Below are 20,754 nucleotides of genomic sequence, written 5' to 3' on the forward strand. Positions count from 1 at the left end.
TAAGCATTTTTGAATTGGATATATTAGACATCTTAGGACATTTTCTAAAACACGATTTTTCCTAGAGTTAAAACTACTCTATTTCAGGAGTTTGAGACCAGCCTGAGTGTCTCTACCAAAAATAGAAAAAATTAGCTGGGCATGATGGTGTATGCCTGTAGTCCCAGCTACTCAGGAGGCTGAGGCAGGAGGATCGCTGGAGCCCAGGAGTTTGAGGTTGCAATGAGCTATGATGAGGCTACTGCACTCTACCAGGGGCAATGGAGCAAGACTCTTGTATTGGGGGGAAAAAAAACTATTCTATGAAGAGATTATTTTTAGCAAATTGGCAAAAATACTCATAAAACAAAGCATTATTGGAACTAAGTGGCCTATTATCAAGATTTTCTGAGGCAAAGCTTCTATTGTAGTAAACACAGGTTGCTGATTTTGTACCAAGACTCTTTTCTTTCTTCTTTCATATAGTAAGCCCTTTAAATATTTGTAAAATGGAATTGGAGTTGCCAGATATAATTCAGAACACTTTAGTATAAGCATGTCCCGTGCAATATTTGGGACATACTTATACTAAAAGTTATTTGAAATTCCCATCAAGTATCCTGTTTTTTGTTTTGGTTTATTTGGTTTTGTTTTATTTATTTGTTTGTTTTTGCTGACTCAGATGACCCTATTTATACGATCGAGACTGCCCCATTAGAAGACACTTAGTATCGTCTGTTCTCAGGCCTTCTTGGCACATGTAAATGACTGATTAAATTCTTTCTTATATTGATAGAGGGAAGGCAATTAGATGGCAGGTGGACTTTGAGTACTTTGAATCGATAAATTTATAAAAATATCTGCTTTCCTAAAGCCCTCACAGATTAAATTGTTTCTGCCATCCTTCCACCCTACAAAGGGCTCAGGCCAGACCTGGATGGACTTAGTGGAGTCCTGGAGCTGCCCTTGAAGTACTGTTCAGTCAGACAGCCACGGCATATCATTTATCAGGCATGTCCGGACCTGACGCATCAAAGACTAATGAAATTCCAAATTGTAGGTATCTTAAAACCAAAGGAGCAGGATGATTTTGGGGGAAAAAATGTTTTCCGCCAAAATAATGACATAGCTATTACGATTTATCTGTAACAAGAAAACTGCTAAAATATTTTTCTTCTTTAAAATGCAGTCAAACATAAACCTCATCAATTATGATATGACTAAAAATAGAAAAAATTGGCCGGGCACAGTGGCTCACGCCTGTAATCCTAGTACTTTGGGAGGCAGAGGCAGGAGGATCCCTTGAGGCCAGGAGTTTGAAAGCAGCCTGGGCAACAGCGAAAGCCTGTCTCTACAAAAAAAATTAAAAATGACAAATTAGCACAGCCTGGTGATGCGCACCTGTAGTCCCGGGTACTAGGGGAGCTGAGGCAGGAGGATTGCTTCAGCCCAGGAGTTGGAGGCTGCAATGAGCTATGATGATGCCTCTGTACTCCAGCCTGGGTGACAGAGCAAGGCCCTGCCTCAAAAAAAAAAAAAAAAAAAAAGGCAAGAAAAAAAAATTTAAATCCTCTTAGAATCCAGGATAAACACTCTTAGGCCAAGAATAGGGTCCTGAAAAGCCAGTAGCACTAGGTATCCAGTAGATGGCATACACACACCAAACTGTCTTTTGGGATGTGTACTTCAGAATAAAAAGAGACTCCTTGAATTTATACTCTAATGTGAAAAGCATACCATTAATACCTGGATTAATATTAACATTTTAAAAATTGACAAAGCAGCCGGGCGCGGTGGCTCACGCCTGTAATCCTAGCACTCTGGGAGGCCGAGGCGGGCGGATTGCTTGAGCTCAGGAGTTCAAAACCAGCCTGAGCAAGAGCGAGACCCTGTCTCTACTAAAAATAGAAAGAAATTAATTGGACAACTAAAAATACATAGAAAAAACTAGCCAGGCACGGTGGCGCATGCCTGTAGCCCCAGCTACTCGGGAGGCTGAGGCAGGAGGATCGCTTGAGCCCAGGAGTTTGAGGTTGCTATGAGCTAGGCTGATGCCACGGCACTCACTCTAGCCCGGGCAAAAAGAGTGAGACTCTGTTAAAAAAAAAAAAAAAATTGACAAAGCAATGCTAAAGAAACAATTAGCAAATTCAATTTATCTAGCAAGTTAAAATTTGTAAAAATTCTTAAAACTTTATAGAATCACATTAGTTTCACCTGCAGGAATAAATGTAAATTCATTTGTTCAACAGATATTTATTATATATATCTCAAGCACTGACTAGTCACAAAGGTTACAGTGGGGAACAAGAAACACATTGCCATTAACAATATGGGGCACCGCTTACAGGGAGATCTTACTGCAAGTCCAGGGAGCAGGAAAGATCTTCCTCAGAAAGATCAGATTTCTGAGTAAGAGTCAGTGGAGAGAGGGAAAGCAGAATAAAGGTATTTCAGGCAGAGCAAACAGACTAAAGCACATCACTCCTGCAAAGAACTGGAAAAGGTACAACAGAGTATAGGGACATGAGGGAGGAAATGCCACACAAAAAAGCTACAGAGGTAGTAGGCAGGAGTCAGCTCGTACCATAGCATGCAGATCAGACACATATGGATTTTTTTCCTATAGCAGGTGAGAAGCTATTAAAAAGTTTTAAGAACACATAATCAGATCTATGTTTTTAATTTAAAAGATTTTTTTTTTAAAAAAATCATTCTGGCAATAGAGGGGGGCAAAATTTGATGCTTAAAGTCCAATATTGAGGCAAAAAATAGGCAAGATATTGGTGGGTAGGACGGTGAGGGGCAAGAAGTTAAGAATGACCTCCTTAACTTTAACACCCAGAGGTACATTGTGCTGGTTACTGAAGTAAAAAGAGCACAAGGAGCAGCAGGCTTTTGGACATGAGAAAATAGGTTCTGTTTTAAGAATATTGAGTTTGAAATGTCTGGGAGACATCCAAATGAAAACGTCCATCAAGGTGCTGGGTGTGGAATCTATAACTCTACACAAAAGTGTGGAAATAGGCCGGGCGCGGTGGCTCATGCCTGTAATCCTAGCTCTCTGGGAGGCCGAGGTGGGCCGATTGTTTGAACTCAGGAGTTTGAAACCAGCCTGAGCAAGAGCAAGACCCTGTCTCTACTAAAAATAGAAAGAAATTAATCGGACAACTAAAAATACATAGAAAAAATTAGCCAGGCACGGTGGCGCATGCCTGTAGTCCCAGCTACTCGGGAGGCTGAGGCAGAAGGATCGCTTGAGCCCAGGAGTTTGGAGGTTGCTGTGAGCTAGGCTGACGCCACGGCACTCACTCTTTTGAGACTCTGTCTCAAAAAAAAAAAAAGTGTGGAAATAAATGAATTTGCCCAGAGAGAATGAATAGATGAAGATGCTGAGGATAGAACCATGAGAAACACCAATCATGCAGGGAAGGATGAATCATAAAGCAAGCTGAGAACCAGAACAAGGTGAATATTTTACATTGACTTTTTAAAATGTGTTTCTAAGTATTTGACTCTCCTAGGTATCAGGTATCAGTTATAAAACACTAGCTCAAATTCAAGCGTGAAACTCAATTTGTTACCCACTAGTCAACCTTCACTTTTAGCACAGCAACAACATAAAGCAGCTGCAGAATTAATGGCAAGCTGGCAATAAAGTAAAAGGGCAGACCAAAGGAACACTAGGAAGCCCTACTCCGTGATGCCGTAAACAATGAACCATATTTGTGCAATGCTAGGAAGAGCAGGAGCAGATGGAGCAACTCAGAGTGCTAATAACCCCATCAGCCACTCTTCAAGTCTTACTTTGTCTTCCAGATCCCTTCCTTTCTTTGCAACCTTGAGGTTTTATCAAGCTTTAATTTCCTAATCTATAAAACAATACTAGTACCTACCTTAGAAGGTTGTTGTGAAGATTCATTTAAATAATAAAATGCTTATTATTGTTGAGCACACATGTTCACAGTTCTTTTGTTGTAGCTTATACTCTTTTGCGGTTATGATTACCACCTTGGGTTCTGGCCCAAAATCTCTCTCCACTTTCCACATAAAGGAATTGAGTGGAATGATAGAGGACATTGGCCCTTTAATTTAGGTCTGAGACAGGGGCAAGTCAAGTAGTTTGCTTTGAATCCTGTTCACCTGGGCCCACATCTTTGGCTCCTGGTCTTTAAGAACTAAATACAAAGTAGGAGGCAACAAAAATGTATTGATAGAAAACCTTTTCTTTCTTGGGGCTCTCTTACTTCTCCTGAGTTTTAACCTGGTGGCCTTCAGGTCCATCAAAGTTGAGATCAGCTCTTGTCTCATCTGTGTGTCCTTAAATTAGCACATGGGTTAGAGAATGGATTACAGAGTACAATTATAGAGATTCAACCTTGAACAGAAGAGATTCAGAAACAGAATATTTCCTCCACTTCAGTCCTATGTATAATCCTTTCCCTCCTCTCATTAAGAGTACCACTTTCTACATGGCCCCATTTTAAACTTGACTCAAAGAATTTGCTTCAACATATAAGAGTAGGGAAAGTGGGAAGGAGTACAAATAAAGCAAGATTGGCTTGGAATTCATAATTGTTGAAGCTGGGTAGAGTACATGGATGCTCATTCTATTATTCTGTCCACATTTGTATACGTTACTCTTGTTTTTCCCCAGAGAGCTGGAGAAAGCAGGGAAAGGGCTACACACCTAAGAGATGGACCTTTAAGGTCTTTTACATATTTCAGCCTTCTTTACTCATTCTCCTTTCCTTCCCCATCACTTACTCAATTCCACACCCTCCTGACTGCCTATTCTCTTTTCTGCATAAAGACACAGCTGCACTAGCTACAATTCCCGGGATGTGAATAACAGAAACATTAGCTTAACCCAGGCAACTTTGATTCTGCTGAGGGCGGACAATAACTTGACCAATATTAAATGCCTACCAGAGATACCATAGTAACGCAGAACCTGGGTGAGAACTTCAGCTTGCCTTGAGAACTCGGCCACCTCCTTGTAATACGCAATAGCAGAAAAACCCAAGCGATACTCCATTTTTGTAAGTGATGTTGATGAGGACTAGGACCAAATAACTTCCCCAAGTAAGCTAAACTTCAATGAATGCTTATCAAGAACATATTGAGTGAACAGAAATATGCTAGCCATTGAGGGAAGTATAGGTACAGCATACTTCTTGCCCTTGAGGTTATAACCTAATTTCAGAATTGATACAATTGTGCTTTATAACAAGAATTTGTATGTCAAGTGACACTGACAATATATGTTGCTATGAAATGTTAGAAGTCAGGCAAGACTTAACTTGGGTCCTAAAGAATGGACAGAATTTCAATTACAGAGAACTCAGCATCAAAGAGAGAAACTGGAACAAGGAATATGTGGGACTCAAACACTAAGGTTCTAGATATGACTGGTTTTATGTGGCTTAAATAGGTTTACAAATTGTCAAGCAAATAGATTCAGTAATAAGATGCAAGGACCAAATAATATCTGTGACTATCATAATTGTTGAGAATTTCAAAGTGTATAGGATTTATGCTCTAAGTACGGATGTTTGACCAATATCTTGAGAAAATTTATCATTGATGGCTTTTATACATACTTGTGGTAAGCTTAGGGGAAAAATTCTACCATCTTGGAAAGAGACAGCCTATCTACATCAGTGGTCCCCAACCTTTTTTGGCACCAGGGACCATTTTCACAGAAGAAAATTTTTCCACAGACTGGGTACGGGGAATGGTTTCAGGATGATTCAAGTGCATTACATTTATTGTACACTATTTCATTATTACATTATAATATATAATGAAATAATTATACAACTCACCATAGGTTGGGGACCCCTGATCTACACGCTTCCACCATTACCATAATTCTTCTAATAACAAAAGAATGCAAACATTGAGATTAAGCAGGCAAGTTTTATTATCAAATGTTAACAATTCTACAAAAACTCAGTAGTATTGTAGTAAGTATTACTGCGTATCTTAAAGTCTTTCAGAGCTTTCGGCAGACAGCATCTTAAGGCATCAAGTATAAACAACTTTCTTTCTGATCTTAAGTGCCAGTTATCACCAATTTTCACACAGAATGTTGGTTTTTTTTATTTTTCTACTACACTCAAAGGGCCATTGCTGGTCAGCTGAAGCGGGACATTTTTGGCTCTCCATCCCAGGTGTTGATCAAAGTAATGCAAAGTAAATAAAAATAGCAGCCACATAAATCTGCATGGCATTGCATCCAAGCAAAGAACAAGAGTAACAAAAGAAATATCAACATTCAATGCACTTAATCAAATCCTGTTTTATTCTTTGGAGTTACATGAGGCAGCAGTACCAGCTCGTGTCCAATATTGCACTTTTGTAGCATAAACACAGCTGAACACATAGTGCTAAACACCAATAGCATCAGTACCTGTTCTACCTGCATCAGTGTTTACCTCTCAGTCTAGCATGCTGACTACAGTCCTATGCTTTTAAAAGTTTTAATTATTTGACAGTTAAGGCATTAGAGAAAAAGGTTTAAGGCTATTTTAATATATACAGGCATTCACTTCAGTTAGTATATTGTTTTCTAGAATACATTGTTCAAAATAGTCTCATTTCTGTGATATTAAAAACTGTGGAATTCTTATTAAAGTCCAAAGCGTCAATAATGAAAAAAGTACAATATAAAATAATACATATGAAGCCACAATATTCAGTTACAGTTCAAACTAGAAATTACTAACTACATGTAGCTGCTTCGTTTTTGGTTTTGCATTTTGGCCCCTAGTTCATTTTTATTTACAACTGGTACCTGCTGAGAAAAAGAACCCTGCTTTGTTATTTCTGTGGAGGGCGTGCCTTTCTCCTAATTTGTTGTCAAGTGTTTTAAACATAATTTTAATTTTTTTTTTAACTGTAAGACATCAGGATGGCCAAAAGGCTGTGAAAATACCAATTGTATCTCATTCCTTAAGTTTGTGATTTAAATATTCCAAGACTTTATGCTTGAATCACTTAGCAAGAAGGCATGATTATGTAGAAGACAGGAAGATGGAGAGAAAATAGTAGGAATACACAAAAAATGAAGCTTCCATGACAGTTCATGGTAGAGATGGTAGACATTGGTGGAGTATTTTATTATCCAAAATTTAAAACTTAAGAAACGCCTATGATGCCACTTTAGCTAGAAGTAATGGAGACATCTGATTTCAAATTCACATTTTAAATGCCTGTTTGCAATCAGCAAGGAGCCAGGTATGCTGCATGCTGATTGCTATAAGGATTTGGCTTCAGTGGCTCAAATTTTACACTCCACCAAAAGATAAGGCACAGGCCCACTGTCTAATCACGTTTGCTGAAAATACTGCAGCCCGAGTATAGACAAACTTCCCCTGAAGTTGCTAGAAGTTTTCTTGTGTCTGGCATTTTGAAGATCACCATATATCTTTCAAACACTGGAAAAAAAAAAAAATGAATAAAAGGAAATATTAAAGCATCTAAATTTAATTCTTAGCAGCCACAAAAATGATTTAGAATTCCAAAAAGTACCAAAAAAGCTTTAAGATACTCCAAGTTTTTATTTCACACATAGTTGGCAAATGCTTGAGAGTACAGCACTAGCAAAGGAAATTTACAGTTTTAACTGGCATTTCGTCCAGCTCCCTACCCTTTGTATTACCATGTGTGTTTTGTTAGGTCAGAGGAATAGCATCTTCTCCTTTATGTATAAAACCCATAACTCAGATTCTTTAATCAAAGTTTGATAGCCTTTTTCTCATTTAAATCAATAAAAATCAGCATTTAGCTGTTCTTACCCACTATTATAAATACTACCACCTAGTGGAAAAAGAGAAAAGAGTATATTTAAAGAGCTGTTGGTTTCTTGCCAATAAAATACCTATTAAAAGATTTTTTTGGTGAGAAACTAAAATATTGGTCACTCTATTGAACCAAAATAAGAAATTATACTACGAAAGCCAGAGATCACTTTCAATCCATAAAATAACCCAAACTTTACACTTAGAGGAAACTATACGTACTTTTTACTAACAATATTTTAATCCATTCAGACATGTATGTGGGGAAAAAAAGTAAAAAAAAAAAAAAAAAATTTTAATCCATTGCCTACATTAAAGTCTAAGTTATTTTGGACTCAGTTTTACTTCACCTAAATGGAGAAAAGGAAAAGGTAAATAGACCCCAGTAAAAAAGACTTTTGTTCTTTTTAATCATCCTAAGCAAGAACTTATAACAGAGTTATAACATGATCCCATGTAGAAACAGAATTCTTATGATATTTTCATGTTGTAATTAACTGCTTACCCTTCAAGACAGATGTATATACTGCATCATTTTTGAATGAAATTTCTCAGTAGGAATTCCTTTGTCATTTAGAAAGTTTATAGGATCTAAGCGCTTCAGAACAGAAGAGGAAACAGAAAACATTCTCTTCCAGAAAGTAAAAGCCCTGTTGCTTGAGGTTGGCAGTCATTGTACTTTCCAAAAAAGGAAAGCAAACACTCACACAAATAGGTTAAAATCCAAGATAAGTGAAGAGATCAAGAAACCGGGAGCCTAGTTCAGCTATAGTCAAAGGCCCTGAAAGGAAATGCTTAAAAAAGCAAAAGAATGAGAACATGTTCCAGGGGGCACATGAGGGAACCTGAATGAGCTCCCAGGGGCCACAGTTGGAACCATTCGAGCAATAAAACAACGTAGTATTGGCTTATAACCCAACATATCAAATAAATATGCATGAGTCCATACTAATAAAGATAAAGGGTTGAATGAATAAAAAACAGGGAAGGAGAAATAAATCATCATTACAGAAAAATTCCTACTAATATATGTAGGCACATCCCTTTCTTGAATGTGGGCTGAACAGTGAGTCTCTTCCAAAGAATAGCATATGAAAAAGGAAAAATAACAACTTTGTAGTGGGGAGACCTAGAAAACACTACTTTAACCAAGAAATAAAGGTTGACACCAACAGCAATGTCATGTGGTACCACACTCCTGGATATTACCTGATCAGAGGGAAATTTCACCTTGATGGTGTTCTTTCCTAACACCCATTAGCCCAGTCTCATCACAAGAAAAACATCCAGCAAATCCAAATTGAAGGACAGGCCACAAAATATTTCAAAAGCAGTATATCTCCAGTGACAAGGTCATGAAAAACAAGGAAAGGCTAAGAAACAAGCACAGACCAGAGGACACTAAGAAGATAGAACAACAAAACGCAATGTGAAATTCTGGATTGGATCCTGGAACAGAAAAGGGACATTAATGGAAAAGCTGGTAAAACCTGCATCATGTCTAAAATTTAGATAATAGTGTAAAAAACAAAACCTTGCCCCTATGATTGCTGTAACCACAGCAAAAAAAAAGAAGTTATTAATATAGAATTTCATAGTTCATAAAATTTGTTTGCATTCATTAATTCACCTGATTCTCACAGAAAATGTTAAGTCACACATGCAGAAGTGATTTGATTTTTTTTTTTTTAAAAAAAACCAATAGTTTACAATAGGAGTGATTTTATGCCCATTTTACATAGCAGGGAAACGCTACCTCTAAAGTACTGTCACCTCCATTATGTATTCAAAATACAGTTATAGCCAAGAACTACTGATAGATTTTAGTGCTTGACACTGCCTTAGAGACCTTAATAAGAAACTTGGAACCTGGCCAGGTACAGTGGCTCACGTCTGTAATCCCAGCACTTTCAAGGCCAAGGCAGGAGGATCGCTGAGGCCAGGAGTTCCATACTAGCCTTGGCAACGTAGTGAGACCCCCATCTCTATGAAAAATTAGCTGGATGTGGTGGCACACACCCGTAGTCCCAGCTACTCAGGAGGCTAGGGCAGAAGGATCACTAGAGCCCAGGGGTTGGAGGTTGCAGTGAGCTAGGGTTGCGCAACTACAGTCCAACCTGGGACAGAGATCCTGTCAAAACAAAATAACAAAACAAAAAACAAAAAAACTCAAAGAAAACAGCCTAGGAACTTAACAGTGAGTGGAGGAATAAAACCATCCTGGCCATGTGAAGGGACATTTCTTTTAGCCAAACACCCATTCTCTTTCCAAGGACGGACCCTGGGCATCTTCAATGACTTGTGAAGTGCCCTTCAGGTTTTCTATAGTAAAAAAAGGGGGAATATCTATAGTGGTTCTTAGGGGTAGTTAACAAGTGTAGGCTGGGCTAATGGGACAATGCAAAAGACGACAAAAACAGTGTGACTTCTTTACCAGATCTTGTCATGGGCATTAGCAACCTTTAACTGATCCTATAACCAACAGTGAGATCATTCTTTCAACATATTTTTCAGAACACTGTGTTAGTTTCCTGTGGCCCCTGTAATAATTTACCATAAATTTGGTGGCCTAAAATAACAGAAATTTATTCTCTCACAATTGTGGAGGCCAGAAGTCAGAAATCAAAGTGTCGGTAGGACTGCATGTCCTCTGGTGGCCCTAGTAACAATCAGTTCCTTTCCTCTTCCAGCCTCTGGTGGCTGTAAGCATTACTTGGCTGTGCCCACATCAGTCTAGTCTCTGCCTCCCTAGTAGCATCGCTCCATTATGTGTGTCTCTGTCTGATCTCCCTCTGCCTCTTTTATAAGAATACATGTATGTATTGCATCTAGGGCCCGCCCAGATAACTCATGACATGTGCTTCCTCTCAAGAACCTTAATTCACAGCTTTTGCCAGAGGTCATAGTCACAGGCTCCAGGAATCAGGATGTGTTCATCCAAAGTGTTGAATAATGAACACTTGGAAGTACAAAGGATGGACCAAAAAGGATACCAATAGGCTGGAATGATGCGCTCTCACCACTGGGACACAGACTAGAGAACACCCCATCCCTACTACAAAGTACATATGTTCCTTGGCAGGACCAAGATATCTTGAAACCTCTTTGAAAATAGCAGATCTGAAAAACCGACACTTTCAACCTAGAACTGGGGTTTCCGCACTTCAGAGTGAGGGACTAAGATGAGAATTCTTTTATTTCTCAAGGATGACAGAGCATTAGCAACCCCCATTTCCAATTTAGAATCCATACAATTAAAGCCCACAGGGTCCTCAGCCACGAAAATGTGAACTAAAATAAAATTTTAAGGCTCACCACCCGCCCCACCAGCTGACAAAATTGACGCCTTCGTGGCCAAAGGAATATCCTAAAACTAAATTGCCTGCCAGAACAAAGGAGGTCAGACATGCCTTATCATGCCCCCCTCCCTTCTTGGGGACATCCTTTGTAACCCATTAACAGGCCTAAGGGTATGCAAGACAAACCTACAGGTCCTCAATCTACACAACAAATGTATGTATGTCCGTGGCTTATCTCTGATAAACAGCTCCCATGTTAAAACATTCCAAGCCTTTAGACAAAGCTTCATGTCTTCAACCAACTACAAGCCAAAGAATCTTTAAACTCACCGATAACCTGTAAGTCACCCCCCCTCCACCCATGGCCCACGTTTTCGGGCCAAACCAATGTATGCCTCCCACATATTAATTTATGACTTTACCTGTAACTCCTAACTCCCTGAAATGTATAAAACCAAACTGTAATCCAGCCACACCAAGTCCACTTGCTCAAGGCCTCTTAGGCGTGGCTCCGAGTCATGGTCCTCAAATACGGTTCAGAGTAAATCTCTTTAAAATTATTTTACAGAGTTGGTCTTTTTTTTCCGTTGACAAAAACATTAACAAAATAGGAAAACGACATGCTAGCAAACCAACAGTCAAAAATCATGAAGTAAGCCACACCAATTCCTGAACATGTTCCTACAACTTCATCTCTTAGGGAGCCTAGCACAGAATGTATCTTTTAAGAAATGGTTGTGGATTAATGGGGGGTGTGGGGGCCACAGAAATAAACAAAAACAAAAATCCAAAACACGATTTCTAAAAGAAACTTCCTTCCCTCTAGATTTAGTTTTAGAAAAGGAAGACGATATGCAAAAAAACAAACAAACCTTGCAAGCAGGAATAAAGCACATTTAAAAGTAAACCCAAACGAACTTAAAAACACCATGTCAAGTGAAATAAGCCAGTCACAAAATCATTCCACTTGTGAGAGACTACCTAGGATCAAATTCACAGAGACAGAAAGTAGAGTGGTGGTTGCCAGGGCCTGGGGGGAAAGGGGAACAGGGAGTTACTTAATATAGCTTTGATTTGAGAAAATGAAAAAATTCTGGAGCTGGATGGTGGTAATGTTTGCTCGACATTGTGAATGTACACTTAATGTCCCTGAACTGTACATTTACATTGTTAAAATGGTAAACTGTGTTATATATACTTTACCACATTTTTGTTTTAAAAAAGGAAACTGGAAAAAGTACACTCAACCCAAGAGAATTATGATATAATCCAGTGATTCTACTCCTAGATACCTAACAGAACTGAAAACAGATACTCCAATAACTGTACATGAATACTCACATCAGCACTACTCACAATAATCTGAAAGTAGAACCAACCCAAATGTCCATAAATGGATAAATAAAATGTGATATATCCATACAACGCAATATGATTCAGCCATAAAAAGGAATGAAGTACTGAAACATCCTGCAACAAGGGTGCGCCTTGAAGCACATACGAAGTGAAAGAAGCCAAACACAAAAAAGTCACATTATATGATTCTATCTATATGAAATATCCAGAATAGGTGAACATACAGATAGCAGATTAGTTGTCAGGAGCCACTGGGAGAGAAAAGAAGGAATGACAAAAATGTTTTAGAACTCGATAGAGGTAGTAGTTGCACAATGTTGTAAACATAGTAAACCACTGTGTTGTACACTTTAAAATAGTAAATTTTATGTTAGGTGACTTTTACCTCAATTAAAAAAAAAAAAAAAAAGAATACCCAACCTGTACTCTACATGAGATATAGTAAATGAATTTCCAGATGGAAAAGTTTTCCCCTACCCCGAAATAACATACAATTCTCATTCATAAATGTTGTTTAGATACTATCTACTAAGATGACAAACTTAATTCCAGTCTCCATTCCTTCCAGGATTTCTGACATTCTTCCATCACAATGAAGAAAAAAGGGACTCTCTCACCTGACTTCTAAACACCTTCAGATTCTTGACCTCTATTTGTTGGGCCCTTTATAATTTAACTTGTGTCAGTAGAGCCTTACCTTCTTTTCTGAGGATGGTCTAACTGCTGGGGCCCTTAAATACAAACCCATTCTTTGGGTAGACTCCTGGCCTGGTCATTTGTGTGTACAAGTCCATCCTCGGTTGCATACTAAAATGCAAGTTAAAACAAACAGGATCAAAAGATGGACAAACTGTCACTATGGATAGTTAATATTTAAACTAAATAGATCTACCAACAATAGTATAGGACATTTAGACTGTAGGAAACAAGTAAACACTGGAACAAACCAGCACATATGTATGTGCTAAGCCCAATCTTCACTTCTTAACATGTTTAAACACCATAAAATCTCTTTTAGGAGGGAAGTTAGAGTGAACACATGGATTAAAAAAAGAGAACACCACCATACCACAAGAACCCAGGAGACCAAACACTAAGATCTTGCTAATAGTACAGTTTCCATCATACCACAGGTATGATTAGATATCAAATATTTGAGCACCATTTGCAAGCCAGTGTACATTAAGTCCAATATCCAGTATTTCTAAACAACCCAGTAAATTTTAAATAGTATTAGATGTATTTGTAATATCCAATTCTCTCAGGAGGGCAGCAAGTGAAAATCTTAGTAGAGAGAAATCTAGAGAAACCATGATTAAAGTCACTACTTTGAGAAGAAACAAAAACTAGCATTTATCGAAAATGCAAAGCCATCGAGACACCAAAGAATAATGCAAAGAGCAAATGAAACAGTAAAAAGAATTGCATAAGAATACCTGAAGGTCCATTTCAGTGTAGGAGGCCCATCAACTGAAATATAAGTTGATGTTTATTTTATTGATTAGAATGATGACCTCATTACCGAATATTTTCATGGTAGTTTATCCTCATAAATTTTGTTCTTATTCTATTAATCTAATTATCGAAATGGACCTAACTCAGGTACCTTAACTTTACAAGACTATAAATTTGAAAGCAAAACCCATGCCCTGTATCTTGCTTTAGCTATCAGAATTTCTCCCTTTTGGTAAATCCTTGCTCTTTCTGGCTTTACCCCCAACCCCAAATGAAAAATGGAAAACACAGGGCCAGGCACGGTGGCTCACGCCTGTAATCCTAGCACTCTGGGAGGCTGAGGCGGGCGGATTGTTTGAGCTCAGGAGTTCAAAACCAGCCTGAGCAAGAGCGAGACCCCGTCTCTACTAAAAATAGAAAGAAATTAATCGGACAACTAAAAATATATAGAAAAAATTAGCCGGGCATGGTGGCGCATGCCTGTAGTCCCAGCTACTCGGGAGGCTGAGGCAGGAGGATCGCTTGAGCCCAGGAGTGTGAGGTTACTGTGAGCTAGGCTGACGCCACAGCACTCACTCTAGCCCAGGCAACACAGTGAGACGCTATCTCAAAAAAAAAAAAAAAAAAAGAAAAAGAAAAATGGAAAACACAAAGCTGGAGTAGTTTTACGGAATTAATATTGCTAAAGGTTGGGTGAAAATACATCCAAAAACTGTACTTAAAATCAAGATATATATATATATACACATGTATTTTTTTTAAAATACAGAATCAGACCAGCAAGAAATTTTTTCAGCTTCAAAATGGGGAAAAAAAGAAAAATTTCATTTATTCAACCAATTATTGCCTGGCTATTTGCTTAGTTATATAAATACAGTTGTTATATAATTATATAAAATTAATCATAACCAGAAATAAAATATCTCCCATTATATAGACAGCAATAAATATACTATAGGTAAAGATAAACACAGACTACACTTACGTGAACACAGGTTTTTTTTGTTGTTGTTGTTAAATGTCACCCACAGATTTTATCTTGTGACAAAGCCAAATCTAAGGAATCTAGTGAATGGCTGTTCCCTGAATAACTGAGAACAGGAAACCACAAATAAGGCATGGTTTTTTTTTAAAGACGGTAGAAAATATGAGCTTTTATGTCAGAATGATATGAAATTAGATTAGGTATAAAGATTTTTGAATGCATGTATTGTAAGTGTCTCATAGCTCATATTACTGAAGGCAGATAATGGAATAATTTGATATAGTGAATTAGATACTTGAGGTTCCTGTGTAATCCTACTTCATTAATCCAGTTCATAAATTCCAAGCACTTTAGAAATAAACGAAATGCCTCGAGACGAAATAATTTGCACCTTGAATGACTCTAGAAGTTACTAAAAAGAAACACTGCTACAAACTGAAATTGTTTTATCTCAATTTTAAAGCATGTCGATCTTTTAGTCACAAATCTAGAAATAATCACTACTATTATGCTTGAAGTAAAACAAATACTTACGAATGCCAGCCATGACACTTTCCATAGTAAGAGCATTTTGGCTTAATCTCATTACCAATTCGTGTATAAAACCTCTTAATTCTATTAAGTGTACACGTAAAAGTTGATTAGTCAAAAAAGCAGTTAATTCAGCTGGCCACTAAAGCCTGAACTTTTCCTTAAACTTTCTACAGTTGGAAAACAATGGAGAAAATGAAATACGATAGTCAAAATGTTTTCTCCATGAGATTAAGCAACCTTTTTAGTAAACTTTCGGTAAAATTTTCTATTCCTTTATAATCTAGTAAATCAGACACCAAGTTTGGAAAGCAACCTTTTTTTTTTTTTTGAGACAGAGTCTCACTCTGTTGCCCTGAGTAGAGTGCCATGGCGTCAGCCTAGCTCACAGCAACCTCAAACCCCTGGGCTCAAGCGATCCTTCTGCCTCAGCCTCCCGAGTAGCCGGGACTTACAGACATGCGCCACCATGCCCGGCTAATTTTTTTTTTTCCTATGTATTTTTAGTTGTCCAATTAATTTCTATTTTAGTAGAGACAGGGTCTCGCTCTTGCTCAGGCTGGTCTCGAACTCCTGAGCTCAAACAATCCGCCCGCCTCGGCCTCCCAGAGAGCTAGGGATTACAGGCGTGAGCCACCGCGCCCAGCCGAAAGCAACTTTTTTTTTACCCGTTTCAAGGTCTTCCAAAGGCAGCATAACTGTTTAGGGAACAGTAAAGTATCTACGGACCTCTTTTAAAAAAAACAAAAAACTCACTTCTGGTAAGAATGTGCTATGCCAGGCAATAATAAAAGACATCTTTTGTCTACCTTCATTCAGCTTTTCACTATCACTCATAGATTTTCTTCATTTGTCAGAAAATGCCCTTTGTGTGTTAAAAGTCCTTGAGACAATTATGGGATATAGTAGGTATAGGGCCGTAGCATCACCACTGAGATAACTTTAGCTGAGATAACATCTGTAAGATGACATGTGGATACCAAACTCACAAACCCGTTCTAGCAGTAAAACAGCATCTGCAGACACAACCCTTACGATGCTGTATGGCGAATACTCAAGGGCTATTTTAGGATCAGGCAACTATACCTACAACAACTTCTCATATCTGAAGACTCAAGCAAAGTTCAGCTCCAGTAAGAAAGAGATCATTTTTGCTATTAGCTCAATCAAAAGATTACAAGTTACTTATTTTTAGATATGGCAGGAAAGAGGGAACTCAAGTTTTGGGAGGTAATTATGTGACTTGAGGGAGGAAAAGTATCTGCTCAGATGAGATGGCATGGAGGAGATTTTGTTAACTGTTAAAGATCTCTTACTAAAAATCATCTCATTGTTTAGGTTGTCTGAAAACAACTGATAGACCAGATAGTGGTAGGAAAAAAAACTGTCAAAAGTAAATGTCAGCTTCACTAGAATTAATAATAGCAGATCATTTTATGAAAGGCTCATCAAATACTCAAGGGCTCATTTTAAGCGGTTACCATCTGAAAACTCACTGAGTCTCCCATGCATTGGGCAATGTTTTTGTTCAGGTTAGACAGAGGGCTCTAACCACTTTTTAAATATTCACCTTTAAACTCCATGTTTAAGTACTTTTCTTTAGCCAAGGATTTGACACCTGCCATTGAGAAAAACCCCTTCATAGCCACTCCTATTCTAGATGAAAACACCTATATTGCTGTGTGCCCTAAAGAACTTTCCCAAAGTTGCTCAGTTTTCAAAAACACACCAACATTAAGACGACATGGAAAAGTTCTAACCTTGTCAAGAGGATGAGTCCTAACCTAGTCAGTCCCCGGGTCATTGACTCTGGATCTATTTGCTTCAATAAGCAAATCCATTAGTACATGTACACACACGAGTTTCACAGAATCTGTCTCTTTCCCGGCTGCAATCTTTAGGCAAATCAACTTTAATAAGGGCACTGAGGATTTTTCTTCTTCAAGCTACTGACCTGGTAACCTTGGAAGAAGTTAAGAATTTCCTTAACTCCAGTATTGTAGGCCAGGCCCTGCATTCTGACCACCGTGCCAGGCTGTGGAGGGACACCGCTAAGATTAGCAGCAGTAGGGAAGTAGCCAAGACTATTAGGCGAACCTGGGGGGCTAAAGGGAGAGAAAGCACAGTGAACCAATAGGAATAGACAATGTTGAATACTTACTCTAAACACATGGGTTACTTAAGGAAACAGACTTTCTCAGGGTGACCTTTCTTATACTTCTCAGAGCTATCTTTCCTAAGGCGGGTAAGGACACTGCAGGAATTCTGTCTCACCATTTCCACAAAAGCCGTAAGGTGAAAGCTAGTGAAGTTAATGCGGAGTTACATGCAGGGCTTCACCACATCTCTGAGATTCGTAAAGGGAGAGGAAGGAGAGAAGTAAGGCCTCACAGTGACTCCACCACAAAGCACCACTCCCCCAAAGCCCAGCTAATTGATGATTCATTGGCTAGTTGTCAGGAATACTAAGACATGAAAAGCCATGAATACAAAGGACTAATGGGAACCAAAGCCACAGAGACCAAAAGTACCCAAAGTGATTGCTGCAAAGAATAGTCTATTCTACCCATATATATACACAAGCAAAAGTACAGCATAACAATGTTATAGCAAAACAAAGTGCTATAGTGCCCATGAGTTATATTTTCCAACCTGATTTTCAAAAATGGAGGTGAGAGGAGTTGGAAGGGATACATAACAAAATAAATCTATCACCATTAACACAAGGGAGAAAATTGATAAACAGGTTGTCTGATTTATACCCAGAAATTACCTCCAAGGAGCACAAGGCGATTGAATGCCTAACATTACGTGGAAACTCCAGTAACTATTCATACCGTATTATACAATTAGTTTCACCCTGTCCCCACCCAATCTGTTTTCTATCACAACTGGTGGCCCAATATCCATAACTGAAAATACATACAGGGAAATTTTTAAAAGCTATTAGCTCAAGGAGTAGCATAAACTTACAACTTTGGACTATTAACTTTTATTCATCTTTCTAAATACATAATTGTCGCATTTTAAAGACAAGTAAACATATAATAGAAGGAACTAAAAATCTTTAAGATTATCTATCCTACATAATCCTAACAGATGGGTTAATAGGAATGGCATCAGATGTGCCTCTAGTCCCAGACTCCTCTTGTTATTAGCAAAGTAACCTTGAGCAAGTCACTTAATTTCTTGGAAATTCAATTTGTTCATTTGCTAACTGGGAATAATTAGCACCTTCCTAGTTTCACAGGACTGCTCTTCAGGTTCAATGATTTAACATAAACCACAAAATGCTATAACATATTATCTCACTCTTGCTATTTCTATGGCCATCATTCTATATAATATTTCATCATTTTTAAAATAATGGGAACCTGAAAATATTACATGACATCAAGCTGCCCTTAACCTTTTATCACTAAAGCAGTGGTTCTCGACTAGCTTGCAAACTACACTTACTGATATTTTTTTAATTTTACAACTCTCTATAATGAGATCCTATCCCAACAAATTAAAAATCAGAAACTCAAGAGAGCCAAACCCAAGTATTAGTATATCAGTGTATTCTAAAGGCCTCCAAATTATCCCGATGGAAACCAAGTTTCAAAACCACTGTTTAGAGACTTCACGTCAATTTATATGCAACTATGAGACTAAAGAGAAGGAATGCTGAATTTCTGGTCTGATTAGGACGTTACACATCATGCAACCATACCTTCTCAATTTGACAGAGGTGGAAATAGAAACTAAGAGTTAAATAATTTCCCAACTAGCCACATAACCAGTTAGCTCCTTTACAAACTAGAGAACCACCCAGATTTAGCTTCTAGTACAATCCTTTCCCCCTATACAAGCAGCATTCATTTGAAGACTGTATTTGCTCATGTCAAACACCTGATAGACATTGAATCTAATACTCAATGACCATCAAAGACCTACCCACATACTTTATTATTAGTTACTCAGACTTTTCCATACTACATATGAAAATCAGGTCATTTCCACAGTATACAACTTACTTTCACAGCTTTGTCCTGGCATATTCTATTCCCTTTGCCTAAAGATCTTCTATAAATTAAGTCTGGGGTCTCTAGTACCTTCAAAATATAATCAAGATAAAAATAATAGCCAAGATAAAAGTTATACAACTAGAAATGTAAGGTTACAAATAATAATTATATTCAGCATCTAAGACAGTACCAATTCTGATGAAGCTTAAATACAACACAACTTGGATCCTCACCCTTATTTCTCCCAACTATGATTACTTCTCTATACAAAGAACCATAAGAAAAATTAAATAAGCCATATTATCTACCTGACAGGGCATAAGAATAATATTCACCAACCCAAGTTCTAAATTTCAAAGTCTTTCATGGATTATCAAAAAAAGAATCAACAAAAACAATTTACAGAAAAATGACCAAACACAAATCCGTATGTAGAAAATCAAAAAGAATTTACTAAAAAACTACTAGAATAAACCAGTTCAGCAAGGTTACATGATACAAGATCAATATACAAAATAGATCAACTGTACTTCTATACACTACAATGAACAACCAAAAATAAAATTAAGAAGACAATCGACAATAGCATAAGGAAAACATACTTAGGAAAAAATTTAACAAAGTGCAAGACTTGTACATTGAAAACTACAAAATATTGCTAAAAGAAAAAAAAAGATCTAAATAAATAGAACTCATGTTCACAAATAGAAGAATTAACATGGCTAAAAATTAACCATTGATCTAAAGATTTAATGCAATGGCTATGAAAATTCCAACTGGCTTTTTTGCAGATATGCAAAAGGACCCAGATTAAACAAAACTCTTGAAAAAAGAATAAAGTAGGAGGACTTATATTTCACAAATTGCAACCTTGTTATAAAGCCACGGTAATCAAGACAATGTATATATCAGCAGTCCTCAATCTTTTCTGCACCAGGGACCGGTTTCATGTAAGACAATTTTCCCACGGACACGGCGGGGGGATTGTTTTGGAATTCAAATGCATTACATTTATTGTGCAGTCAAACCTCTCTGCTAATGGTTATCTGCATTTGCAGCCACTCCCCAGCACTAGCATCATTGCCTCAGCTCCATCACAGATCATCAGGCATTGGAGTTTCATAAGGAACACAATCTACCTCCCTCAAGAGGTACAGTTTATAGTAGGGTTTGAGTTCCTATGAGAATCTAATGCCACTGCTGATTGGACAGGAGGTGGAGCTTATGCAGTGATGAGAGCAAGAGGAACAGCTGTAAATAGAGAGAAGCTTCACATGAAGCTTCCCTGGCTTGCCTGCCATTCATCTGCTCTGTGGCCTGGTTCCTAACAGGTC

General features: G+C 37.9%; 1 protein-coding gene across 5 annotated transcripts in view; it reads right to left on the bottom strand.

The window, feature by feature from the left end:
- Positions 1 to 5,881: 5,881 nt before the first annotated feature.
- The window catches only part of ESRP1 (epithelial splicing regulatory protein 1), a 57,805-nt gene continuing 42,932 nt past the window's right edge, over positions 5,882 to 20,754 (bottom strand). Inside the window, exons 14-16 of one of the 5 annotated variants that reach the window (XM_012643556.1) lie at positions 17,365 to 17,515; positions 13,137 to 13,246; positions 5,882 to 7,421 (exon numbers count right to left, since the gene is read on the bottom strand). In XM_012643556.1, coding sequence (XP_012499010.1) covers positions 13,172 to 13,246; positions 17,365 to 17,515 — 226 coding nt within the window. In that variant the 3' untranslated portion in view covers positions 5,882 to 7,421; positions 13,137 to 13,171. The remainder of the gene's footprint in view (positions 7,422 to 13,136; positions 13,247 to 17,364; positions 17,516 to 20,754) is intronic. The other 4 variants (XM_012643555.1, XM_012643558.1, XM_012643560.1 and 1 more) reach the window with 4 other exon arrangements.

This window comes from Propithecus coquereli, unplaced genomic scaffold, assembly GCF_000956105.1.
Source record: "Propithecus coquereli isolate 6110/MARCELLA unplaced genomic scaffold, Pcoq_1.0 Scaffold2, whole genome shotgun sequence".
Lineage (NCBI taxonomy): Eukaryota > Metazoa > Chordata > Mammalia > Primates > Indriidae > Propithecus > Propithecus coquereli.